This window comes from Protopterus annectens, chromosome 4.part0 (assembly GCF_019279795.1).
Source record: "Protopterus annectens isolate FY-2018-M chromosome 4.part0, PAN1.0, whole genome shotgun sequence".
NCBI classification, from domain to species: domain Eukaryota; kingdom Metazoa; phylum Chordata; order Ceratodontiformes; family Protopteridae; genus Protopterus; species Protopterus annectens.
Genome location: NC_056733.1, coordinates 46,930,302 through 46,958,195, shown reverse-complemented (window position 1 = coordinate 46,958,195; position 27,894 = coordinate 46,930,302). Strand labels below are relative to the sequence as shown.

Genomic DNA, 27,894 nt, shown 5'->3' with positions numbered 1-27,894 from the left:
GTTTCTTGGGTCAGTTGGGGAGTTTTGCTTCTTATTAGAAATGTAGCTAGGTGGTCGCTGAAGGTGTCTGGCAGGCACCCAGCGTGAGATATATGGGAAGGATGAGGTACTAGTATCCAGTCTAGTATAGATTGATGTTTGGTTCTCTTGTCAGTTCTGGGGGGGTTATAAGTTGGGTTAGTCCATGTAGGTTGATATGGGAGATATGGTTTAGACTGGTCCCAGTCAATATTAAGGTCACCTAGTAGGATGTTTTCTTGGGGAAGGGTGTTGGTTATCCATTGTAGGAGTTTTTCTGTGGTAGTAATATTGTTCCGTGGGGGGGGGGGTAGCATCCTGTAATGCTGATGTGTTTGTGGGTTAAGTTTCAGTTTAGCGAGGATGAGTTCAGTGTTATCTAAGTCTGGGGTTGTTATGTCTAGCTTTTCTAAGATAAGGTGAGTTTTATGTAGTATTTCTACTCCTTCACCTCTTTTTCCTACTCTGTCATTTCTAATTATATTGTAGCCTGGTGCTGGGATTTCATTATCTTGAATTAGTGGCTTAAGCCAGGTCTCTGTCAGAATCACAATATCTGGATGGTAAAAGGAGATTAAAGCATGGAGGTCATGGACCTTATTTAAGATGCTTCTAATATTTAGATTTATGTTGACAAGTGAGTTTGTGGACCTTTGGAGTAGGGATGTATTTAAATCTGGGATTGGTCTGTCTGGACTGAGTGGGCCTGGGTTGAGGTGTATGTCACCGCAGCATATTAGTGCTGTTTTCAGGTATACATAAAGTTTGACTAGTTTGTTGATGAGTTTTATGTACTTGAGTTGTGTGGGATTGGCTATTTGATGGGTATAGCTTGTGTCTGAGGTGGTGGATAATGGTGGTGTGATAGTTTTATTGGGTTAGTTGTGTATATAGTTTGGGGTTTGTAGTATGGGGGATGTTCCTTTGTAGGAGATGAATAGCGTGTAGGTAAGTGATGTTTGGTAATTGGTAATGGTGGTTAACAGAGTGTGGGAAGTGATGAAAATGGTATATAGTAGGAGTTGAGTGTGTGAAGGTTTTGATAGTGATGTCATGGTGTAGGTGTGTAGGTTAGTAAGAGGTGTTGGAAGAGGGTAGTGTAGGGAGTGATAGAGTGTGTTGATAAGCAGGTGTGTGTAGCTTAATTGGATGGTAGGTTTGATTGGTTGGGGAGGGGTGCTGGAGGTGGGAGGGGTTATGTGTGGGTGTGGTGTATAGGTATAAAGGTAATTGAAGTTGGGGGTGGGTGGGAATGGGGGTAGGTTAGGGGAGCGAAGTGAGCCCGAGTGTAGCGAAGGCGAACAGAGCAGGGACAAACCGAGCCTCCTGTATTTAGTAGAAAAACAATCACAGAGGAATACTTTGTGGTTCTCACCAGGTAGATCAGACCCTTCCTGAATTTAACTAAATTTAACTATTATAATAGCCAGATTGCTTACATATGGTTGCTGAGGTTAAAACTGTACTGTAGTGTGTGCAGGCTTACACTATGTATAGCTTAGGAATGAGTAGGGATGATTTGGGAGGTATAGCTGGAAGTAAGGCTTTATATTAGGGGTTGGGGAATTAGTAGGTTAGGTATCCAGGGGTTTGCTGCCATCTAGTGGTTAAAGTGGGGAGAAAAATATATCTAAATCCAAAGGTGGTTTATTTGCCAGCAGTTCATTTTGTCCATGCAGTTGTGCAAGCTAGTAAAGATAAAACACTTCTTCAAACATACTTTAAGTATATTTAACCTACACTTTCCAATTCCCTTTAGGTTTCTTGGCAGACAGAGGGAGGGTAATCCCTTAATATGTTCAGGTCGGGAGGGTTCGAAAGTTTTGGGTTCCTTCCAGTAGGAGAGCATCTATTACTTTCAGTGTCTGTATTAAGCTGCAAGAGAGGAGAGTTACGTTAGGAGAAGGCATCTCCACATAAAAATTATATAAATCAATTAAATGCGCCTTAATGGGGCTTGGCTGCACCACTACACTTGACCCATTACACCACTACGGGTGTAAGCTATTCTGTGCTTTTACACTACTCAGAACAGGCATAGGAGTTGTGTAACTGGTGTTGCTGCAGTGACTGTATTTTGCTAGTATGTACTCTTTATATAGGACTGCAAACATAATACTTTTAATTCTGTGTTAGGGCAGATATGGAGCAGACAGACATATCAGCTTATGAATGCAGGACAGTACTGTAGGATGGCTAATATACAATTGCAGTCTTTTCCCTTACAGTCTGCTCTGGTGTTATATAGTGTCTAAGAGCAGTCATAATGCATTCAAACATAAGCGCTAATCTAACGCAAAGCAAGATAGCCTTACACCGACCAGTTACAGCTAACCGCGTATATACTGTAAGCGGCCACAAAAAGAAACCACTATTGTTCCCTTCCTTTTAACAGTAGCTAGTTTAGATCTAGTTCGCATTAGTAATAACAGCATATATACTGTAAGCAGCTACAAAAACAAACCAATATTGTTTCCTTCCTTTTAACGGTAGTTAAACCGAATGTATGATAATGCATCTAACTTGATTTCTGTTTAACTAGTGATAACAGCATATTCCACCCCTTAATAGAGCAGATAATAGTAGTAGCAGAGTAAAACAGACTATGTAGAGTTTGTAACCCATTAGAGAAGCAACTACACATTTACAGAGGAGAGCTCAACCATTAAGTTGTGCATGTTGAACATGGACATTGCTAGTAATTCCTTATAGGTAAATCAGTAGCTGGAACAATTCATTAAAGAATAAACAGTAACTGTTGCTTACCGGCTTACATGGACCCCAGGGATGCTGAAGTGAATGGTATGAGGACTAAATTTAAACATGGAGCCACAAATGTGGGCTAATAGATATAGATTCCTATGGGAATGGAGGAGGGAAAAGCATGTGTGATTGGGGGAGGTGATCCAGGTGTAGGCTGAGATGAGGCAGCCCTGTATTTGCTAGAAAAACAATCACTCACTGAGGAATAGCTTGTGGTTCCCCCAGGTAGGTCAGACCCTTCCTAAATTTAACTAAATTTAACTGTTATAATAGCCACATTGCTTACATATGGTTGCTGAGATTAAAACTGTACTGTAGTGTGTGCAGGCTTACACTATGTATAGCTTAGGAATGAGTAGGATCGGTTTAGGAGGGATAGCTGGAAGTAAGGCTTTACATTTGGGGTTGGGGAATTAGTAGGTTAGGTATCTAAGGGTTTGCTTCCATCTAGTGGTTACAGTGGGAAGAAAAATGTCTAAATCCAAAGGTGTTTATTTGCCGGCAGTTCATCTTGTCCGTGCTGCTGTGCAAGCCAGTAAACATAAAACACTTCTTCAAACATACATTAAGTATATTTAAGCTACACTTTCCAATTCCCTTTAGGTTTCTTGGCAGAGAGAGGGTAATCCCTTAATATGTTCAGGTCGGGAGGGTTCAAAAGTTTTGGGTTCCTTCCAGTAGGAGAGCACCCGTTTCTTTTGGTGCCTGTATTAAGACTTTACAATTCCCTTTGGGTTTCTTGGCAGACAGAGGAAGGGTAATCACTTAATATGTTCAGGTTGTGAGGGTTCAAAAGTTTTGGGTTCTTTACAGTAGAAGAGCTCCCGTTTCTTTCAGTGTCTGTATTAAGCAGCTTACGTGGACCCCAGGGACACCAAAATGAATGGTATGAGGACTAAATTTTAAAAAAATATTTGCTTGTGTTTAGTGTTACTAATGGTTGGGAACTGTCCGATACTTCATGGCTTAGTAACAAGTAGGTGGAATATAAATATGTGCCAGTGAAATCCTCATCCCATGCTAGTAACCCCCTACTACTACATATCTGCCATTATTATCATCTTCCCCCTCTCTTATCACTACTAGTGCTACTCTAGGAATTAATACAAGTACATCTCTTTTCCTTGGTCCCAGATATTCTGCAGAATATCCATCTTGAAATCCTTTATCAAATTCACATGCTTAGTTCTTTTCAAATGCGTCTCCTGTATCATTGGTGTTTGCACTCTGCATTTCTTAATATAATTACATATTCTTTCTTTTTTGTGTATACTTATGAGACCATTCACATGCCAAGATAATATGGAAAGCGTCACCATTATTATAAGAAGTCATTATTTTTGCCTTTTATATATGTATGGCACTTTTTTAATGTCTAATTCCAGCTTTTGTGATTGATGTACTCATTAATGTTTGGCAGGTTAATCATTTATACATTTTTTCTCATCAACGTTGAAACCCATGTCACATTGTACAAGATGTTTTGTTTTAATAAAAACCCTCAAAAAAAAAACAGACACACCTCTAGAACCTCCATAACCCATAAACTTAATGCAAAGACACATAACTGTGTACATCTTCAAATACTGAAATTTTCTACTCCTAATAGCAAAATTAGTGCCAAATAGATGTCTGCTAACATAGGACCTAGTTAATTTGAAACTGAGATTATCCATGCTAACACACGTTATTTTCTATTCTTCTCCTTACACTAATTGGTAACTCTTCTTTTTCTATGTTTTTAGCTGTATTCTTCCTCTCCCCGATGTGAAAATTAATTCCATACTTTCAGAAATCATTAACTTTTAACCTTGAAGAAATCATTATTCTGTCTTTCTAGATTCTGATTCAGTTCCACAGTGCTCCTGATTCTTTTGGTCAGCCTCTGTGCTTTTCTCTGCCTCTCAAGCATTTTTCTTTGGAACAGTGGAAAAGGTTTCACTGGCAAAGTCTCTCTGTGTGCTTTATTATCAGAAGAATGAGAAGCAGAGTCCCCTTCTGCTTGATAGCTCATTTTTTGCTGGACAAACATTTGCATTTCCTCCTTAGCTTGTCCTGCATCAAAAATTACTTTGATCCTTCAGAAAAAATATTCTGAAGACTTCTGGATGTAACAGCTTGAATCTCACACCTCCTCTCGACATTCCTTATTACAGGAATAAATTTCTTTCTCTTCTGCCAGATATACAATGAATAACCATTTTCCACAAACACGCTATTGTCTCCAACTTTTAATTCTTTGCTGTCTTGCCGCAGTTCTGTCAGGATCCATTCCTTCTGCTGGTAGGTTTGCATCTTTACTAATAAAGCTCTTGGCTGCTTTATAATGACCATATTTGGAACATGCACATGGTATGCACTTTCAATTAACAGTTCTTGATGTGGAATACCAGTCCAGTTGCTTATTTGTGCCTTCATAAAATTAATACAGCCTGTTCCTTTGAGTTTCTCTGGTATAGCAGAAAATCTCAAATTTTCCCTACTTGCTATCTCCTCTAATTCTAGCATTTTTTGAAACATCTCTTCATTGAGCAGTCTCATACTCAGCCAGGCTTTTCTTCCTTTTGACCTCTGATTTTTTTTAGTTTTATTGGCTTATCTGAATATCAGCTTAAAGCTTCTTTAACCAGCTCTGAACATATTTGGCTTATTGTTTCCTCTAGATAATTGAAAGTCATGTCTTGCCCTAAAGCTGGAGCTTGAACAGCTTTTTGCTGGACAGCTACAATATTCTTCCTAGTCAGTGTTTTCTCTTCACCTTTTCTAATCGATTTGATTTCAAGCTCTCTTGCTTTCTTCTTTTTAGGCATTCAGGTAGTGTGCTTACTAGTCAGTAACTGAATTTTACTCAGGTTGACAATTTCTCTGGCTGCAGTTTTAGTTTCTGTTTTCACTGTGGGAGAGTTGAAGTTAAGCAGTTGATCTTTGTGCAGCCATCATCTCACAAAACCATTTCTGTTATTTTCTGAAAAATAGGCGTTGTTCAGTATGCTGCAATCTATTTTTATATATAGTTAGTAGGTATGAAGTTATTTTACACACAGAATGCATTCACATCAAAGTTTGATAAGATATTGTTACAGTGATATGACTTTGTCATGTGCTATGTGGTTTAAACAATTGATGGATTGGCTCTTTAAATGTATGCAGAGCATTTTCATATGTAGATGCAAGGGTTAAATGTGTTTTTGCAGTTTGAAAGTTGGCACCAAAAAGTACTTAAATACAGCAGTATTGATTGTGCCACCTGGTCTGATGAAGTCTGCATGTAGCAGATGAAAGCGCTTACCACTGTTTTTTAAGAACTACGTGATTTTATTGAAGTATATGAGCTTTCTGAGCATTTTTGTACATTAAATTTGTTTTTTACATCCTATTCGAGTCCAGTATCACTCACAGCCTTCCTTCAGTAGCTTAGACGGAGTTCCATCCTATTATTCGTTTCTTCAGGTGTTGTATCCAGCGTTTTGGTGGATATTTGTAAAAGTGATATCAAATCCAATCAAACCCTAGACCACTCTGAACATTTCCCTCCCTAATTACTCCCTACATCTCTACCGCGCAGTTTCTTTCTGTATTCTCTCCCTGGCCTCAGCTGAAAATTTCCTAACATCTCACCCAACATTTTCTTGCTAGCCCTCACTGTTAAGCATCCTTGTAACATAACTCTTTACCACTCTTATGCCTTAACCACCTTACCTAGAAAAAAAGATATTGCTTCCTTTCTATCTTTTATTAAGTAGCACTGTCTCCTTAACATGTCTTTTATCTTCATTTTGTAAATATTTTTTCTTTGTTTAAACACCCAGTGTCAAAAACGCCTACAGTCTCTTCATATAATCTATTTTGTATGTAAATCTTTTCCTACTTTATGCCACATCTTTTCACTTGTCATATATGCCATTTTGTACCTAATCTTAGATTGAACTCACCATGATATCACTGAAGCAAAATCTTATCCCCTTATAATAATTACGTTTTCACCTTTTCTTGCAGTACCATTAAAGTAGTTCAAATTCCCATTAATCTTTTTATATCTTTGTCTTGCTAAATAAACTCTCTCTCGTCCTCAGTAACTGACCATATTGCTATACATTTCAGCAATAAGGGCTACTTTCTACTCCTTTCATAGTATTAGAATACAAAAAATAAATTCTTTCTTTAACTGTGCTCTGTTATAAATAAAATGTTTTTTTTGCACCTTTGCAAGAGTTAAAATCATGGAATATCAGTTTCCATAATCATCAGTAAATACTTCTTCAGGTTATCTAACCATCTAACTTTATCCTTGTCCCGTGGAAATACATTCAAAACCACATAGCATAGCTCTGGCACACTAGCCCTGTGCAGACTAGCAGGCTCTACCACTGTTACATCTAATATTGCAGCCTCCCTGCTATAAACAAGAAATTTTATGCCTGAACATTTATGTATACCCATATGATTTATTTTGCCCAAAGAGAAGCAAATTGTTATGCAGATAATTAAGAAGACTCATACCAATTAAATGTATATCAGTTTTTTTAAATATACCAATCATAAACAGTAAATCTTCCAAGTTTACTTTTTACACTGTATATACTCAAAAGGGATGCAGCTGTAAAATTAAATTATTCCTTCACTGGATCTTCCTTTCCTTTTAATGGCAGCTTCATTTTTGTTTGCTTATCCCTAACTCAAATACCTTCTTCCCCTGTAGATACTGATAGTAATTATGTGTACTTATTGCAGGTGTAACAGTTTCTGTTTGCTCAGTAATCATTATACATTACATTATGATTCATCAGGACCTTCACTCTTTATACTTAGTGCTAATAACAATCTATTGTCATCATCATCCTGGTCCATCCATTTTCCTCTTGCACCACAGTAGTGTCATCCATATTAACATTTTCATTAACAACATGTTCAGTTTATATAACATTAATATCTTCTTCATGCTTTTCTTCTTATTATTCAAAGCATTAATATCTATACCATATTCAGAACATTTTAGTTTACAAATTTTTGTTATAACAGTTTTCCCATATTAAGTACATATTCTCTTGTCACATACATTAATTAAATGCTTGTAAGAACTACAGAAGAGAAGTAGTCAGCTGTCAGAAATATTGGACTGTTTTCCTTTTGCCGTTTACATGACTTACATGTGAAATATGCAGTATTTCTTCTAATCACACACTTTTAATGAAACACTATTTCTCAGGCCCAGACCAGAAATACTGTTCAAGTTTTTTATTCTGACCGCATTAACTGCAGCACATAGTCCATGGAATTAGCCCCTTAATTCAGTCTCACCACCCTCATGAAACTACATTTGCACACACTTTTCTTTACAGCATGTGACTGCTGGCAAAAAGATGTTCATTCCAAGGAAAACTGTATATATTTTTTCTCTAAAATCTACATAAATTATTCAAATAAGAGAGTAGCTCAGAAGTTAACCTCAGAGAATCTCTCACCCCCCAAACAAATTAGGGACTTCACATAAGCCACCATTACTTGCAGTGGCAAAAGCAGCTTGTCCCACATAGCGTATCTTTCCCCAGCAATCTTTATTAATTCTTATACAAACCACAGCATGCCTTCGCATCCCAAAACACTGGCCTGGTGCTACTTTCATGTTAAGTCATCACTAGTACATATGACATTGCAGCTAGTTTGTATTTGCCTGTATCACACAGCAGTGATCTCACGGTGTACACCTCTTCCCTGCAGTATTTGTATAGCACAAATCTTAATTTCTGCATTAGATGCATTCACATTCTGCTATAGAATACAAAACAGGATTGCATTTCTGGACATCAAAACATAATAAAGCAATTTTCTGTCAAGATTCAGTTTCATATCATTTTTACTTAAACTGTACAGTCATTTAATCCTGTGCTCGAACCTGCAACATTTTCATTTTCTTAACCTACATGCAGACTGTTTTGCATACCCTCCAAATTCATTAAAGTGCTAACAGGAGTGCCCCCCTCCCCACCCTTAGGTAATCCTGAGCCATCTTGTTCTACTGGAAGAATCAGTTTATCCCACTTAACTTGTGCCATCTTCCCCTCCTAGATAAATTACTTCAAAACTTATCACCCACAATATTTCCTTTGGTTAGTAACACTTTTCTTGACCTGCATACAAAACTAAAGGGACTAAAAGTATTTACACTGCTTATATACCCATAATCTAGAGCTTCCAGCTTCTCAGTTTTTGTATTATCTTTTGCTTAATCTCTTCACACGTATCCTTAACTGCCATAATAGAACTCATTTTAAACCCATACACCAAAGAACTTAATTTTATCATGTCCCCATAAATATGAGTACTGCTTAAACAGTTCATGTGTGGGTTCATAGCTTATTGCTGTAGCGTTTGTTTTATCCTCATTTAGTTTATATGTTGAAAAGACTTCAAACCATATCCATATGTTTCACATCACTGAAATTTATGCATCTCTTATTTTCTTTGCCAGTGGCTCTAAATAGAAAGCAAATAAATTGGAAAGAGGAGACCCATGCCTGGCTCCTCTGCTCAAACACAGCCCGCTGGAGAAAAACTCCAACACCTTAACTGTCGCACATTATTTTGTGACTCAGTATTTGTAATTACAAACTGTATTTTGGAATTTTTTTCACCAGGCCTCCAAATTGGACTATCCTGATCAACAAAAACAATAAATAAATGTAAATAAATAATTCTTGCATCTATCTCTTCATATATCTTAATAATTAACCCAGTTATTCTGTCAGGGGATACAAATACTACCATTGCCTTCCTCATAAAATCCCTGTTGACTCTAGCAAATGCTTTCATTGCATCAAAACCTACCAACAATAGAAGTGTTTTCTTATGTCCTGCTTTCCTCTTTATCATTATTGTTCTGTTAATGTTCTCAAATGTCTGCCTCACCACCACAAAACCGCTTTGATCTGTATCTGTCAATTTTGGCAATACCATAGCCATTTTCTTAGCTAGTACAAACATAAGGGCTTGATAATCATGTCTTAAAATTGAAATGAGGCTATATGAAGCTGTGTTTGAATGACCTATATCTTCTTGGGTATACCACTACTCCAGCTTTCTTCTAAGATGCTGGTCCTCACCCACCTCCTTTAAAGTGCTGCTAAGCAAAACCTTCCAGATCTTTATTTTATTCCTCCCCACTTCCATATTTCCACAGGAATACTGTCTGTCTCTGGAGACTTACCTGTTGATTGGATATCCCCAGTTTATCTAATTTATTTCTGTCTTCACTAGTAATTATCGTGCTTCATCTCCCTCTCTATACTTTTGCATTATTAAATCTTCCATATGTATATGTGTGTGTGTGTGTGTGTGTGTGTGTGTATATATATATATATATATATATATATATATATATATATATATATATATATATATATATATATATATATATATATATATATATTTATATATATATATATATACACACACAAGAGGAGATAATATACTAGACCTGATCATCACAAACATGGGGACAAAATGCTCCACACCGGAAGTATATCCCTCATTGGTGAGATCAGACCATAAATTATTCTCACTGGAAATCCACATCCTGCCCCCACCCCCTGCACAAAAGATCACAGTGAAGAACTTCTCAAAAGCCAACTTCACACTTCTTAAGACTGAAGTGGTATCCTTCAAGGCCCCTGGGCCAGTGGAAACCACAACCCACACTGCTGAATCCTTTACAAATGCCTTCTACGGGCACCTTCAAGAATGCATGGATCATGCAATCCCAAATAAAACCAAGACCCATTCCCCCAAAGGCAGGCGCCCGGTCTGGTGGACCCCAGCCATAAACAAACTTTACAACAGGAGGAGGAAGCTACTACATGACAGAGCAAAATCCCTAAAAGGGAAGGCATCTCTGATCAGTACTAGCAAAAAACTACGATCACTCATAAAATCATCCAAGGCTAACTTTGAGAGAAAAATCGCACAAGGCCTTCTTTAGCTATGTTAGAAACCTGGGGGGAAACTCCCAGATATGCTCAGAGTTAGTCCAAAATGACACAAAATACACTGAACCCAAAGACATTGCCAACATTCTGGCAGACAGGTTGTGCAAATTTCTCCTCCCCCTCCCTCCCAAAAGGAGAAATATCTATCCCAGCAGAGTGTAGCCTCCCTAACATCTCAGATGCCCAGGTGAGAGCCACCCTCTCTAAAGCTAAAAACACAGCATCAATGGGACCGGACGGTGTCCTGGGCTGTGTGCTACATGAACTCCAAGAGGAACTAAACCCACACATAAGGCTGCTGTTTAATCTTAGCCTTACTACAGGATACATACCCAAAGAGTGGCGTACGGCAACAGTGGTCCCACTCCACAAAGGCGGTGCTTCTATGGACCCTGGAAATTACCGCCCCATAAGTTTGACGAGCCTGGTCTGCAAAGCTTATGGAGAGGATCATTATGGAACTCATAAACAAAGACATTGGGGACCTACAGACATTGGATACTACCCAATTTGGCTTTGTCAAGGGCAGATCCTGCCTTTTGAACTTGGTCGACTTTTTTGAAACAGTCACTAAGGCCATTGATGAGGGTAAGGCAGTTCACACAGCCTACCTTGACCTTGCAAAAGCCTTTGACACAATACCCCACTCGGGCATCATAGACAAACTCACCAGCTTAAATGTAAACCCATATGTCACAAGATGGGTTGCAATTGGCTCAAGGACAGAACCCACAGGATCACAGTTGCTGGAGCTATGTCAGACTCTAAGCCGGTCACAAGCAGTGTCCCACAGGGCTCAGTCCTGGGACCCCTCTTGTTCGGCATTTATTTTTCCGAGGTGCAGGCAAACATAGGAGGATTGTGGCTGACAAAGTTCGCAGATGACTGCAAACTGGGCGCCATAATAGATACTCCAGCGGACACAAGTATCCTTCAGAGAGGCCTCATAGAAACGGATAATTGATGCCAGAGCCATGGCCTAAAGCTGAACGCCAAAAAATGTATAGTCATACCCTTTGGGAAAAACAAGGTACCCACAAATTACCACATAGGTGGTAATCCATTAAGTACGGAAGAGGTAATCAGGGACCTAGGGACCCAGGTTGACAGTAACCTCTCATTTGACACTCACATTACCAAAGTGGTTAGGAAGACCTTCTATATTGCCCACCTTATCATGAAGGGTTTCACATCTAGATCAAGAGAGGTCATTGTGCCCCTGTACTCTTCTCTTATCAGGCCAATGATTGAGTACAATGCCCCATTTGGGATGTATCTTACCCGACACCTGCAGCAGTTGGAAAGACCCCAAAAGTTCCTCACCAAGAGGATAAAGGGTCTCAAACATATATCATATGCTGCCAGTCTGAAGAAACTCAAGCTCTATTCAGTCGCATACCGCCTACTCAGAGGTGATCTGTGCCTGATGTACAAGGCCATGTCCAATCCGGAATTAATGGACATGTTCCACCTCAGAAAATCCAAATCCATCAGAGCCACGAGAGCAAGAGACTTGAACCTCAACACAGAAATAAATAGGACGTGCTGGAGGGACAGATTCATAACCCAGAGGCTCCCTACACTCTGGAACAGAATCCCAATCCATGTTAGGCAGAGCCCCTCACTAACTCTATTCAAGAGAAATCTTGACGAGTGGATGGGAGATCGTAGGTTTACCCCAGGGGTCATCTCTGTGTCACTACTAGACAGAGGCACAGTAAACTAAACCCTAAATGGGCGTAGTAGTCTCATCCTAGGGGGTGGTGAAAACCACACACACTCTGGCTAGGCTTATAAATGCCCTAGGGCAGATAGCCTTGTATGAACCTATGAAACCTATATATATAGATATATATATATATATATATATATATATATATATATATATATATATATATATATATATATATATATATATATCTATATATACACACACACACACACACACATATATACATATATATATATATATATATATATATATATATATATATATATATATATATATATATATACATACACACACACACACATATATATATATATATATATATATATATATATATATATATATATGTGTGTGTGTTTGTGTATATTTTTTCATGTTCTTCACATCAGTCTGCTTTATACAAATTTTCATAACATTGGATATTTTCTTCTCTTAGGTTTTCTTAGTCTGGCAGCAACCCCATTCAACTTTGTCACCTAAGTCTTTGTGCAAAAATTTTTTTTTTTGCTCAGGAGTTATTAAAATATTTGATTACCAGCAACCCTTATAAACTCATGCACCTATCCAAATACCCCCTTATTTTTTTTAGTACACTACAGCTATCTCTCCTCTTACTTTGTGAGATGCACTTTATTCTGCAATACTTTAACCTAAGTCAACTTTTCTAAATAATTCCTATTACTTCTTTCCCATATCCCTTTCCCTGCTATTTCTACCCTGTTTTTAAACTCCATTTTCATTTTGGCCCACTCATTAGAAATTCCTTATGAAGAAATGTCCATCTTTTGTAATAACTCTAGAGTTATTTCTGGCATTCATTCCTTAAATTCCTTTCTTTTGAAGTAAGTAGGAAAAAGAGACAGTCTCATTTTTACCACATTAGCCTGCAACTTTTTCTTACTTTTTATCAGTGTATGATCTGAAATCGTTATTGGATGCATGTCAAAGCTTTCAAGTGAAGATGCATGCTCCACTGAAATATAATTTCTGTCCAATCTAGCCCAGTTGTTGTACCCTGGAGAATAGCAAGTAATTTGTCTGAGCTCCTCCTACTGAATTCACATCTGCCATGGCAAATATTTTCATATATTTCTTCAGAAATCTACCCTTTTCTGTTATATTTTACCTTCTAGGTCCCCTGATATAGCCTCACTATTGCACATCAAGTTCCAGCCCCCAACTGTAAATAATCCCTGCAAAAAGTTGAGTGTCATCTCCCAAAAGGTTCTTAAGTTCCATAGTAGCAGTTTTTGATGGAAAATAAATACATGCCAGCATAGTACCCCTCGAGTGTAGCCCCAACTACCATAAAAATCTAATATTATTGTCTTTTTTCCTCTTCTGACACGGTTTATCCCCTCTAGAAATCAGTATTATTACTTCCCTTTTCTTTGAATCTGATATTCTGCTGTATATTCTTCCTTGAAATCCTTTCTTTGTCAAATTTATCTGCTCATGTCTCCTGCAGCATTGCTATTTGCATACTACATTTCTTAATATAATTAAGTACTCTGTGCTTTTGTCTATACCTGTAAGGATGTTTAGTTTCCTTGAAAATATTGACAAAATTGCTATTGTAATAGAAAGCTATTAATCCCACCTGTTCTGTATGACAGTTTTTTTTAAATCTGTATTTCCAACTTTTGGCTTACATGGCTGGTCTGTTATGCAGTTGCTGCTTATTTGCATTTGAGACTTGTCACATTTTTCATGCGACTCAAAAAGTCAAACACATTTTCAGAACACATCCCCTTTTAACTTAGAGTAAATACACAAACAATGTACATTTTCGGCAAATGTATTTACCCCTCCAGATAGGTACAGTTGCCCTGAATTGATTGCCGTGCCCACATGCATTACCTAAAATCAGATTTAATTAACCATCCTAAAGATCATTTTACAGCCTTTGTTTCCACTTACACTGATTGCCATCTGTTCTTATCTCTGTTCCATTTCCAGATTAGAGAAACAGCTTGCATTTTTTCAGTAATCATTAAGTTTTAGCCCTCGGAAGAAAGTGCAGTATCTGCTTTAAATAAAGAAACCAGGCTGGTGAGGGAGGCAACTATTTCTATAACTTGTTTACTTCTGACACTGTCAAACTTAGAATGTCTTTTCAGTGCACCTGTAAATGTTAATTACATTGAGTGCTTAACTCTATTCACTAATTTCAGTGTTGAAGGTCTTCTTCCTAAGCATTTCCATTTCCCAATACTAGTGTCTGGTTCATGTTTAGTGTACTCCTGGACTTATTTTCCGTCTCTCATGCATTTTCCTTTGGAACAAAAGAAAATCTTTTACTGACAGTCTCTCTCTGGGGTTTGTTGTTGCCAGAAAAATGAGAAGCAGTCTCTCCTTCTGCTTGCTGGTTTATTATTTTATTGTATAAACTTCGTTATATGTCTTTCTTAGCCTATTTCCATAAAACATGTCTGATTGTCCAGGAAAATATTCTGAAAACATGGATACAGCAGCTTGAATCTCACACCTCCATCTTGTCTTTCCATGTTTGTTGGGATAAACTTGCATCTCTTCTTGATGTTGAGTAATCTTTTTTCTAGAAACATTCTGCTGTCCCCAGTTTTTAATATGTTTGCCTTTTGCCACATATTTGTCAGGAGCAACTCTTTCTGATGGTATGATTGCATCTTTACTATTAACATGCTTTGGCTGCTTTCTGATGGCCAGATTTGGAGCATACACATGATGTGCTATCTCAGTTAAGAAGTCCTGCTGTAGAGTATCTCTCCAGTGGATGATTTGATCTTTTATAAAATTAATGCAGTATATTTCTTGCAGTTTATAGCAAATTCTCTGGTTTTCCTTGTGTGCTCTTTTGTCTATTTTTGAAAACTGCTGTTCTTGAGAATAGTCATGCTCAGCCAGACTTTTTTCATTTAATTTTCTGATTTTTGAAGTTTTATCTGTTTGTCAGTATGACAAGTTAATGAGTTTTCTTTTTTTTCCAGGCTTTTTGTTTGACTTGATATTTTCCTTCAGTGTTCATTTATTCTAAACACCTCTGAGCATATTTGATAGATTTTTCCAGTAACTTAGTGAAAGACATCTCTTGTACCCAAGCTAAAATTTGAGATACATTTTGCTGAGTAGCTGCAATATTATACCTTGACAGAGTTTTCTCTTCTACTTTTCAGGTTGAGTTTCTCTAAATTTCTTTGCTAGCATTGAAGCAATTTAATTACTAGCCTGCAACCAAATTTTACCCAAACTGGCTTTTACTGACCCTTTTTTTGCACACTTTCTTTTTTTCACACATAATCAATGTGCAGCCTTTTTGGAAGTCGTCTACATTATTCCAGTTTTAATCGAAGAAAAGTCATGATGTCGTTTTTCTTAACCTTCATTTCTTATTGCTGAATAAGTTCTGCTTTTCCTTAATAAGTTTTTTTTAAATAAAAATGCTTTATTCTCTTACCAGTATAGTCATTAAACAAATAGTGTTGTAAAAAGTTGAGTGAGAGGACTCCTATCCTCCCCACAAGTTCACCTGTCACATCAGCATTTTTTTCCATTTAAGATTTACTTAGCGTGTTTATACACACAGCAAAGTGTTTGTATAAATTTATGAAAGCTGCATTAACATGAAGCTGCTCTTTTTCGGACAAGTCTCTCAGAGAACAGAACAGTTAAGATACAAAGAAGAAACTGCTAACATTACATAATGAAAGTATTTCTTTCTGACAGTTTACCAAAGCAATAAATCTATAAGCCGCGGTGGTGCAGCGATAGTGTTGTTGCCTCACAGCAAAAGTTTCTCCCGTTCGATTCGCGGCTGGAGCACCTTCTGTGTGGAGTCTGCATGTCCTCCCCTTAGTCGAGTTGCGTTTAAAAGACATGAGTGAATGGGCGTGCCTTCGTTGAAGGTTGGGTGTCGAGCTGGCACCTCGGCACCATAGAAATCTACTGCCAATCATTAGCGGACCGAAGTTCCGCTGTGGCGACCTCTACCTGGAAAAAGCTGAAAGAAGAACAACCACCAAAGCAATAAATCTGTTCATTTTGCTCATTAAATTAATACAGTACAGGTTGAATAACTGGTTGAGGAGCACTCTACGTTACAACATAGGTTGGCAGGTGGTACTTAGCCATATGTACAGTTAAGTTTTGCAGCTTTATCACAGTAGATTTACAGGGATGTATTTTCCATTAAGAAACTACTGCAACATAGACTGTATAGTGTGGTGCAGTGTCTAACCCATTTTTTTTTAGCAAGCACAGACAGATTTCAAGTGCCAGCAAGTTAATAAATATTCTCCATTTGATATTACATTGTAACTCTATATCTAGCCAAGATAAAAAAGTAAACAATGTCGGTCTTTCGGCTTTTCCCGGTAAGGGGTCGCCACCGCGGAATTCCGGTCTGCTAATGATTGGCAGTAGATTTTTACGAAACACCAAGGTGCCAGCTCGACGCCCAACCTTCAACAAAGGCACGCCCATTTACACACGCATGTCTTTCGAACGCTACCCAACCGCAGGGAGGACATGCAGACTCCACACAGAAGGCACTCACAAGCCGTATAGCAAAAATAAAATAATTGCAAGATGGGGGTGAGTGTTGAAACCAGATCCTTCTAGAATCTGAAGCTGCTAAAACTACCTTTTGTATGTGCTCCTCTGCCCTGAATAACATTGCCCACCATAGCTTTCAACCTCGTAACACACAAAATCTGGACAAAGCCAAAAGTAATGGGGGAACAAAGCCCAGAAAATAGGGACAAATTGTAAATATTACTTAGAAAGTTGCTAGAACAAAAGGTCTTGTGTTACCATGGATTTTCTGAAGGGTATGAAATCTGAAACCCAAATGCCTGTCATTATTTAGCGAAATCAGCCCTCACTGATTTGCCACACGAATCCAGAAAACCAAAAATTTATGAGGAACAGACCAAAAATATGAGACAAAAAACCTGGACATCCTATGAAAATCTGGACATTTGAGGGGTATGTTACCTACCACACAAACCCTAACAAGATACAATGACATCCCTAATTGAGCTAGAAGCAACATGATAAAACCATTCTTCACCAAGAAAAAAGTTATTAGCTCTAATCAAATTAAAAATAAACAAGTAACTAAATAAAATGATTGCAAGATGACAGAATGTTAGAAACAGTTCCTTACACAGTCTGCAGATGAATTTTGTTGAATGGTGACAGTCAGCCTTTATAGATCTATGTACCTCACTAGCACGGTATGGTGATGTGAATTATGTTAGGTAAAAGCTCTAATGGCAGGATAACACAAGTGTTATGCTGAGATGCACAAGTGTACCCTGCAACCTAACATCTTTGCCTTGTGTATGTTCTCCTGTCAGGGTAGTATAGTGACTTAGTCTGTTGTCTGAAGGAGATTTTAGCTGCAGGTTGGCAAAGTGTGATAGCATTACTTGCCTGTCTGTTATTTTTTTTTCTTAAGTTGCTTTTTTACAAGGTGTATAATAAAGCTGTTTGAGCTATTCCTTGTGATTCAGCATTGGGGTATAACTCATCTTGTCCACCATTTTGTAGCTGCCCCTTGGCAGGTAAAATTGATCAGGTGATTTTGGAAGAAGAGCTACATTCCAGATTTCATTGCTGTTCTGCAGTGCTGGTAAGAGTGCCCTCTCCCTTCTCGTTTTTGTACTGCGTGACGGTAATTATGTTGGTGACTACGTTTAGAACCCCACACATTACACAGGTCTTAAAGGGCCTTATGGCATGTACTCTTGCCAGGGTGTCTTATATTTATGTGTATCTTGAAATGGGAGACTCAGATATTGCATTGTTCAAGATGGTAGGAGATCTTGCAACCCATCACTGATGTATCTGAGGTCAGCACCTGAGAAGAGCAGGATAAAGAAAATTGATTCTTCATATTGTGTGAGCTTCCAATATCTGCCTTCTTATTTTCTTTGATGTACCAAAGAATCATAGGAATTAAATCACTGCTGGTGTATTTGATCCTAATGGCTTTCCTCCTTAGTGATGGAATTTCTTCATATGCAGTTTGACATTTTGATCTGTTAGTCCTCCCAGTTATTCAAGCCACAGTGGAAAACTGACAATGGGCCGACTGATGCATGTCACATAACTACTGGAAAGATCCTCATTGTTTCATGTGACTGTACTGCTTCAGTCTGAATAAGAGATATGAGCGCCTTAATTTTGTAATAGGTCATAAAAAGCTTCTGGTTGACTTTATTTTAAAAGAACTTTTGAAAAAAGGAAAAAAAAATGTGCTGAGAAGCTGAAAAGTTTGACTTTTCATTGGTAGCAAAGCCCTGAGTATTTCATAAGAAGAATTAAAAGTTTGACTTTTCATTGGTTACAAATCCTGAGTAGTCCATAAAATAAATTAGCGTGAAGATGATGGTACTCATTTTGCTGTGCTGACTGAGCTTAAATGAAGTAGTTATGTAGGTAGATTATGTAAGAATGCCCTGCAGTCTAAGAAGTACTATAGCTGAAGTTAAACATTTGATAAAGGTCCTGGTTGCTGTTGGTAGCTTGAATGAGAGAAGCAAAAACTGGGAATGTTCTTGATCAACTCAGAACCAGAGAAATTGTCTCGTGATGTTTGTCATCTGGGATATACTGTAATAAATATATTTCAAGTGTGACATTACTGGCCACAGCTTGACAAGCCTGATCTGCAAAGCTATGGAGAGGATCATAATGGAACTCATAAATAAAGACATAAACCAAGGCCATTGATGAAACTGGCTAAGTGACAGAACCCACAGGGTCAGAGTTGCTGGCGCCATGTCAGACTCCATCTACTTTTCAGAAGTACAAGCAAACACAGGAGGGTTATGGCTGACAACAAGTTTGCAGATGACTGCAAAAACTAGTGCCATAGTCGAGAACACATCTGACACAGATATCCTTCAGAGGGTCTCATAAACAAGGTTACCCCTAGCTACCATATAGGTGGCAATCAACTACAGGAGAGAAGTTATCAGGGGGGGGGGGGGGAGGTTGACAGACACCTTTGTTTGTGACCGCGCAGTAGTTAGTAGTTTAGAAGACCTTCATCACTCATCAGACCAATGATTGATACAATGCAAGTTCCTCACCAAAAGGATTTGATGAACATGCTTCACCTCAAAATCTAGATCCCTCAGACTACAAAGGGCGGAGACTAAACCAAATCTTGACCAATGGATGGGAGATCTTCAAATAAAAGGGGTGGCGAAAGCCAACTAAAACTCTGGATATAAATGCCCTGCCCTTGAGCAGATAGCCTAGTATGAACCTATGAACCTATGAACAGCTGCTGAAGAGTCTGAGGCATTAAACTAAACGTGTCACTGTTTTGAACTTCTACACCTTTAAAGAGGTTGAAAATAGTTTTTTGTTGATATTCATTACTGGGGGCTAAAAATGAATCCCACCTAAAAGTCTAATGGATTGAAATGACTGTTCCTTTTCTGTGGCTCATTTTCTCATTATCATCTTCGGAACAATCTCTGCTTTTGGTTTGGCTTTGAAAGTGTTTGGAAATTTTATGGAACTGGCTTTGACAAAATAAGCCCTGTTTCTTTCTTTCTAGGATGGCTTGGAGGCACAAATCCATAGGAGTAGCTTGCTAGTTGTGTAAGAAATGTATACTTCAGGTTGCTATCAAGGAGCTTGTTTGGAAGAACAGGAAAATGGGAAGTATAAAAAGCTAAGGCTCTTTGCTGTACTGGAGCAGACAAACCTAGTTGGCCATTTATTAGAATTTTCTTTACCAGAGCAGATGAGTAAGACTAGCTTGTAAAAGACTGTTTTCTAGGTCTATCACCTATTTTTTTTAAAGTCCCCATATTACTTCCGTAACATCTGTACACAGCTGACTAACATTGGGAAAATGGCACTTTACTCTGTTACATCAGACACTTTTTTTCCATTTTCTGATTCTGACAAAAGAAGGAATTGAAATTGGTTGTAGGATAATATTGGACTGTGTTTTCTTGGTTTTACCTTTATTATCAAGATATTGAGTGAGGGATTCAGCATCAAGAATAAAAACAGACTGATTTTTTTTTTTTTTGTAATACATTAGCAGGATAAGGCTAGCTGAGTCTGTATTGGTACAACAACTTTTACTGTAGCAGATCTAAAAACAGTAAAGCAGTAGTGGCCATAACCTGGCAGTGTAAACCTTGGATCTAGATGATTGACACAGTTGAAGTGACCTCCCAACCCCATGTTTAAAAATGAGAAAAAGGAGTTGTGGCTAGATGGATGAAATAGTGTCAGCAGTGTGCAGTAAATTCAGAAAACCTCTGGTGTCAGCATTAGAAGACAAGCACTAATATAATGCAGTGCTGAAAAATATTGTTCTGTTACTACATATCAGGTAGCAAAGCATTCAAAGACTTCACAGCTAGAGTTATAGCAGAAGTATTTGTAGCACAAGAGAAAACACTTTAGCATCTCCGTTTTATAGGACAGCAGTGCCAGAAGCCACTTTTTTGGTCACTTTAGGTAGCTGACTTTATTCAGCTGTTTTAAGCTGTGTTCTGCATTCTCCTGAATTCCTGTACACTGTGGTCAAAAACTTAAATTATTTTTGAAATAACATCAGAAACTCAAAAATAAGTTTTCTCAAAGCATCAGAATCAGTTTTGCAAGATGCAACAAGAGCATAAAGGACGTTGAAGACAGCTTTTTAGTTACTTTATGAGGTAGCACTGTTCATGTGTATTAGTTTCAGAAGGGAAAAAAACTAAAATGTTGATATGTGCCTGCTTCTTCAACAAAACTGTTAATTAAAATGGTATTTGGTAAAGGAAGAAAATGAGCAGAAAAATGTTTTATGTGATTACAAAGCCGAGTTACCCAGTGCTATGGGGATTGTATGTAACTCAAAGGGTTCTGGTTGTTGTGGATGAGGGCAAACTCTCACCTTGCATTCACCAAGTATTTTTAGGATTCCCACAGGTCAGGTAAAAAGTAGTTGGCAAAATGCCAGATGTTATGTGGTCCAATCTCGCCTACATTCTTACTCACGGGTTCGGAGCCGAACATCGGCTCAGCCTTGGCCAACTTATATTTTTCTAGCACGAGGTCTCTAATTGGCTGGGCTAACCTGGTATCCCATGTTGCACCACTCCATAACCCCAGATCTCATTTGCCGCTTGTGTAGCTAGGACGTGGTCTCGCTTGGCTGTGGCTAAGTAGCTTTAAAACTTCTTTTTCTCACTGAAAATTGTATTTTTCCTCACAAAAGCTATTTTAATAGCTGATTGCACTTGTTATTAACGTTTTTTTGTGGTGTGAGTGAATTGTTTTGTGGTATCCCTCTGTTCCTATGGGCTAGGCCCATTTAAGTTAGAGGACCTAGTCCTCCCTCCGTTGTGTAGTTTGTCTGAGGAAAATGTTTGTTCCTTGCTTCTGTGTGTGTCTCGTTAGTTGTGTCAGAATCGTTTAACTTAGAGATACTTGTCAACTGCTGTTAGCGGTAGTTTCTCACCTTAACCGTTGTTGGCCTAAAGTCCTGTTTCTGTGGTGTTGTGTGCTGTGGTTTTGCTGTTATGTCTAAGGATCAAAAAGAACACAAACCCTCCGGGTGTAAGAAGTGTTCTAAATGCAGCTACAAGATGTCCATAACAGATGGACATGCCGTTTGTGTATACTGCCTGGGGGCTATACATTTACAAGAGTCCTGTAGCTTTTGTCACACTTTCAGCCCTAGGGTGCTACAGGAAAGAAAAACTAAACTTATAGTGAAGGGTCCTCTTAAGCCTTCCTTTGAGGAGTCCTTGGACTCTTCCTCTGGTTCACAGACTAAAGCCAAGACTTCTAAGGCTAAGAAAAGATCTCCGGCTCCATCTGTTTCATCGGAGCCACCAGAGAAGACTACCAAATTGGATTCTACCTCCTCGGCTCCCTTGTCCTCAGGGCCGCAGGAGGTAGCTGTGGTTCTTGAATCAGCCTCTGCTCCTATCCTGTTAGAGCCCATTTGGAGCCGGTCTCCTAGTGTCAGACAAGGATCTCCAGATAGGAGATCACAGTCACCTTCTCTCTCCTCCAAATCCTCCAGACTCTCTGATTTGGATGTGGATAGGGTGGTCCAGAGGCTCCTGCAGTCGCCGGTTTTGGCAAAATAATTTTTGGCTCCGACCCAATCGGCTCCGGAGCCAGTCCCGATGAGTGCACCCATGTTTCCTCCTCCGAGCACCTCCTTGTCTTCGGAGCCAGAGTGTTCTGCTCCGGGCAATGTTCTGCCGGCTCCGATACCTCTTAAGGCTTTATCGGTGCCGACATCGGCTCCTGCCATGTCGGCTCTGTTCTCTGGTTTCGGAACCCGGGTTTCCTCGGTCAGACCCGAGGGGGATACTTCGGCTCAGGGAACTTCGGTCCCGATCTTGGCCTTGGAGGTTGGTCGATCCTCGGATTCGGGGGGACCCGCCTTCATGGCCAAGAGGAGCGCACTGGCCAGATCCTCAGTGACATCACCTGGATCAGTCGTTCCACCCCCTTCCACTCCGGTGAGAGCCTCTGATGTCCCTCTGTCGGTTGACTGCGGAGCCCCAAGGTCTGGGGATACCCCCATGAGCGGTCCCCAACTTTCTGAGGGCCGCTCAGAGTCTGTGCCTGAGGAGCCCTCAAGAAAGAAGTTGTGCAAGTGGAAGCACATAGACTCCCAGGATGAGTCCCTCACATCTGATACTGACCTCGAGGAGTCAGAGGGGAACCCCCCAAGTCGTCCTCTGATGACGTCTCTTTCTCCAACAGCCTGGAGATTTTGAGGCAGAGAGGCGGCTGGTCGTCCAAAACCCCCTCTGAGGAGGAGTCTGTATTCCTTAAGGCCTTTGGGGCTCAACCCTCTGCCTCCTGGGTGTCTCCACCCTTCGATGAGCTCCTAGATTTGATCTGTCGAAGGGCGTGGGAGACTCCTGACTCGGTGGAACCTGTACCAAGACACCCTAATAGATTTCTCTCAGCTCCCCCTGGGAAAGAGTTCCTGTCCAAAGGGATTTCTGTGGATGCCATGGTGGTGGCGGTGGCCACTCAGCAGGAAGTAGCCAAGTTTTCTTCCTCCGTCCATCCTCCTAACAAGGAGTCCAGGAGTATGGATTGGTACGGGAAGCGTGCCCTCTCTTCAGCGACCTTCACACTTTGGTCTCTGAACTATCTTTGTCATTTTACTCTGCTCCAGAGAGATCTCGTTAAAGAGTTAGGAGATACTCTAACAGGTAACATACCTGAGGCATTAACACAGATGGTTAACGCCAAGTTCTCTACTCTTGCTCGATTGTCAACTCGTCCATGAGGCTCATATCTTTTGCAGCCGAGGGAGCGAGCAGGGCAGCTAGCTCAGGGTAGCTCTTAGGAGGCAAGCCCGGATGCGCCTGTGTCATTTTGCGGAGGCCTTCAAGTCTTCCTTCACTGACACCCCCTTTGATGGGTCCTCACTCTTTGGGACCAAAGTGAAAGACACCCTCACCAGATGCGAGCAAGAGGGAAAGACCCTGTCTGCCGTAGGGGTCCGTTTTTCCCTCCCATCTAGGCCTTACCCCAAGGCGCAGAGGGGAGGAAAGATGTGGTTCAAAAAGTCACAGAAGTCTTTCCCTGCTGGTCAAGGTAAGTCCCCCTCCAGAGGCAGAGGATGGGGTGGCTATTCTGGGAGACACCGTCCTAGGGGCAGAGGAGGCCCTCGCAATTCGGGAGACCGTGATTCCTTTCGCGGACCCTTCCTATCATTGTCTCTGATGTATTGCCGGACTGTGCTATTCCGGAGCCAGTCGGGGGCCGCATTTCATTATACCCGGAAGCCTGGGCAAGTATCACTCAGGATCAATGGGTGCTTTGTATAGTTACCGGAGGTTATTCTATCCCCTTATTGTCAGACCCTCCTCCACCCAAGAAAATCCCAGACGTTCCACCCAGTCAAAGGGATCACTCAACACTAGAAATTTCAAAGTTGCTGGAAAAAGGAGTCATCCAACCTCTCCCCTCAGACCAGATCAGATTAGGGACTAACTCAAGAGTCTTTTTGGTGCCGAAAAAAACAGGGGACCTGAGACCCATCTTGGATCTCAGCCGACTGAATCGCTACGTTCTAAAGTCCAAGTTCCGAATGTTCACCCTTCAGTCTTTTTTTCCGTTACTGGGAAAAGAAGTATGGATGTGCTCCATCGATCTCAAGGATTCTTACTACCATATCAAAATGGACAGGGCATCCAGGAGTCACTTATGCTTCTGGCTGGGAGCCAGTCATTTCCAGTTTCGTGCCCTGCCCTTTGGCCTCACCACAGTCCCCAGGGTGTTCACCAAGTGTTTGACAGTGGTGACAGCTCACCTGAGACGTCAACGATTCCAAGTGTTTCCATACCTGGATGACTGGCTCCTCATCGCCCCCACCAGGCATTTTCTCATTCAGGTCAGGGAAAAAGACCATTGCCCTTTATCATCAACTAGGAATTACCTTGAACTGGGGAATGTCTGCCTTGCTGCCCTCACAGCGTGTCACATTTATAGGCACAGCGCTAGACACCGTTCATATGCGGGCGTTCCTGCCTCAAGAAAGGGTAGAGGTACCCCTCAAGAAGGTACAGGCCAGATGGGTCCTACAGCTCCTGGGATCCATGGCAGCCACCATTATGTTAGTGCTCCTAGCCAGATTACACATGCAGTGGCTCCTCTCTGCCCAATGGTCCTTTCAGAAACTTCCCCTGTCCCATTTGATCCTACTCACCAATCGGTGCTGCGTTCCACCAACTTGAACAAAGGGAATCCCTTTATTCCTATGACTCCGGTTGCCACGGTGACCACGGACGCCTCCCAGATAGGGTGGAGGGGGCATTATGTTGGCATGACTGTCCAATTCACCTGGCAGGATCATGAGATACATCTGTACATCAATGTTCTAGAGAAGAGAGCGGTGTTACTGGTGTTGCAAGCACTGCAGAGCTCTCTTCCCCTAGGAACGATTGCGATTCACCCGGACAACATGTCTGTGGTGTGGTACCTGAACAAGTAAGGGGGAACCAGGTCTTGCCCCCTGTGCTGAGAGGCCATGCGAGTGTGGCAGTGGGCAGTGTCTTCCCGACGGTTTGGTGGCAACGCACATTCCGGGGAAGGCCAGTGTGATAGCAGACAGGCTAAACAGATCTATTCTGATGCCTTACGAGTGGTCCCTAAACCGCAGAGGTGCGGAACAGATTTTCAACAGGTGGGTCAGCCGTGCTGCGACCTTTTTGCCAATCCCCACAATACCAAGTGCAGCAACTACTTCACTCTGATCCCCCCACAGGAGGAGTCACCCAGGGACGCTCTAGTCCACGAGTGGCCTCCCGGTCTGCTCTATGCTTTCCCTCCGTTTCCTCTGCTACCAAGAGTGATCCAGAAAGCCATTTCCTCGGGAAGCAAGATGATTCTGATTGCCCCACACTGGCCTCGCCAAGTCTGGTTCTCCTTTCTTCATCAGTATGCAGTGGACAGTCCTTGGACTCTGGACCCAGCACCAGACCTACTGACACACATGTCGGGACAGTCCCATCTCTCCCTGCGGACCCTCAGGTTGACAGCCTGGCTACTCCACTTCCATCTTAAGTCAGACTTCATCGTTTTTCACCTGATGTAGTACACATTTTATCGTCTTCTCATAAATCTTCTACCAGGAAGATTTACTCCAGCAAGTGGAAAAGATTTTCGATTTAGGCTCAGGCCAAGGGACTGGATCCTTTCACAGCCCCCATCCCTGCTGTCTTAGATTTTTTATCCACACTTTTTCAGCAGTGTTCTGCTCCTGCTACCATTAAAGTTCAGCTGGCCACTATTTCTAATTTTCATACCTCTTACGAACCTTTTCTCATGGCTCATAAGCTATGTAAGACCTTTTTGAGGGGCACCTTGTTGCTTCGGCCTCCTGTGTCAGAACCCATCATGACATGGGATTTAAATTTTGTTTTACAGGCCCTGACTTCATCACTTTTCGAACCAGCTGCCACCTGTGAATTAAAATTTCTGTCTTGGAAGACTGCATTCTTAATAGCTAATCCATCAGCCAGACGGGTGTCGGAGATTCAAGCGTTGTCCATCAAATCCCCGTATTTAATATTTCATAAGGACAGAGTTTCCTTGAGACCTAATCTGTCCTTCCTTCCAAAGGTAACCTCTGCTGTTAACCTCAGTCCATTGAGCTGCCAGTTTTCTTTCCTCAATTTTCCAACAAGGTGGAGTTTGTTTCATCAGTTGGACGTACACAGGCAGATTAGTTTTTACTTACACAGGACAAAACAACTTCATAAGTCTGACCAACTCTTTGTGTCCTTCTCAGAAAATAGAACAGGTTCCCATGTTTCTAAGATTACAATTTCCAGATGGATTTCTGACTGCATCTCCAACGTTTACTCGTCAGCAAGCAGAGCGTTACTGTTCCCCGTCAAGGCTCACTCCACTAGGGCTGTTTCCGCTTCAGTAGCTTATCATTCCAGACTATCCTTGGATGAAATTTGTGCTGCGGCCACGAGGGCTTCTCCCCACACCTTCATTACTCATTACAAATTAGACGTGGCTTCTAGGGGCCGGGCTTCCTTTGGTTCCACTGTTCTCAAGAGCATCTTCCATTGAGCCTCCCAGGATAGAGGTGCTGGGGACACTGTCCCGTCAGTAAGAATGTAGGCGAGATTGGACCACATAACGTGTACAAGTTATGTACTCACCATAACACTTGATGTATGCGGTCCATCTCGCCTCACATTCTTACGTTCTCTCCGACCTTCCCCCCTCCTGGAGGATTTGGAGGTGACATTTGTCTTCAGTACCCTTCGGTATTGGTTATTTTTTTCTTTGCTGCCCTGGTTAGTGTTCTACTCTTCTGAACTGTGGTTGTGCATGAGGTGTGACTATGAGCTGCTGCAAACTAGATCTGGGGTTAAGGAGCGGTGCAACATGGGATTCCAGGTTAGCCCAGCTAATTAGAGACTTTGTGCTAGAAAAATATAAGTTGGCCGAGTCGGAGCCGATGTTCGGCTCCGAACCCGTGAGTAAGAATGTGAGGCAAGATGGACCACATACATCAAATGTTATGGTGAGTACATAACTTGTAGTTCTCAGCTTTTATCAGTAAGTTCTGAACAGTATTTTGCTTCAAATTGTCATTTTTAGCCATTTTGTCTTTTGAGTTTTCTGGCACTTTTATTTGAAACAGATTCACCTAAAGCCAAGCAGTTTAAAATGCTGATGTGGGTTGAAAATCATATCTCAGTACTTCAGCTGTCTGCGGCTAGGGCTTCCCCATCTTTATATTCATTTGGGTCTTTTTAGTTATCTGCTGTCATATATATAATTCTGTACCATTTGTATTATAATTAGTACTGTATATCATTGTAGAATTTAGTACAAAGGTTAATATTACTAGGATGAACAGTATCTAGGGAAGGGCATGTTTTTGAGCGTACAATC

General features: G+C 40.6%; 1 protein-coding gene across 1 annotated transcript in view; it reads left to right on the top strand.

Moving 5' to 3' along the window:
- RNF213 (ring finger protein 213) overlaps positions 1–27,894 on the top strand; it is a gene marked incomplete in the record, with an annotated part of 2,890,576 nt that overhangs the window by 1,581,817 nt on the left and 1,280,865 nt on the right. Inside the window, 2 exon segments of the mRNA XM_044069632.1 lie at positions 372–408; positions 2,247–2,255. Coding sequence (XP_043925567.1) covers positions 372–408; positions 2,247–2,255 — 46 coding nt within the window.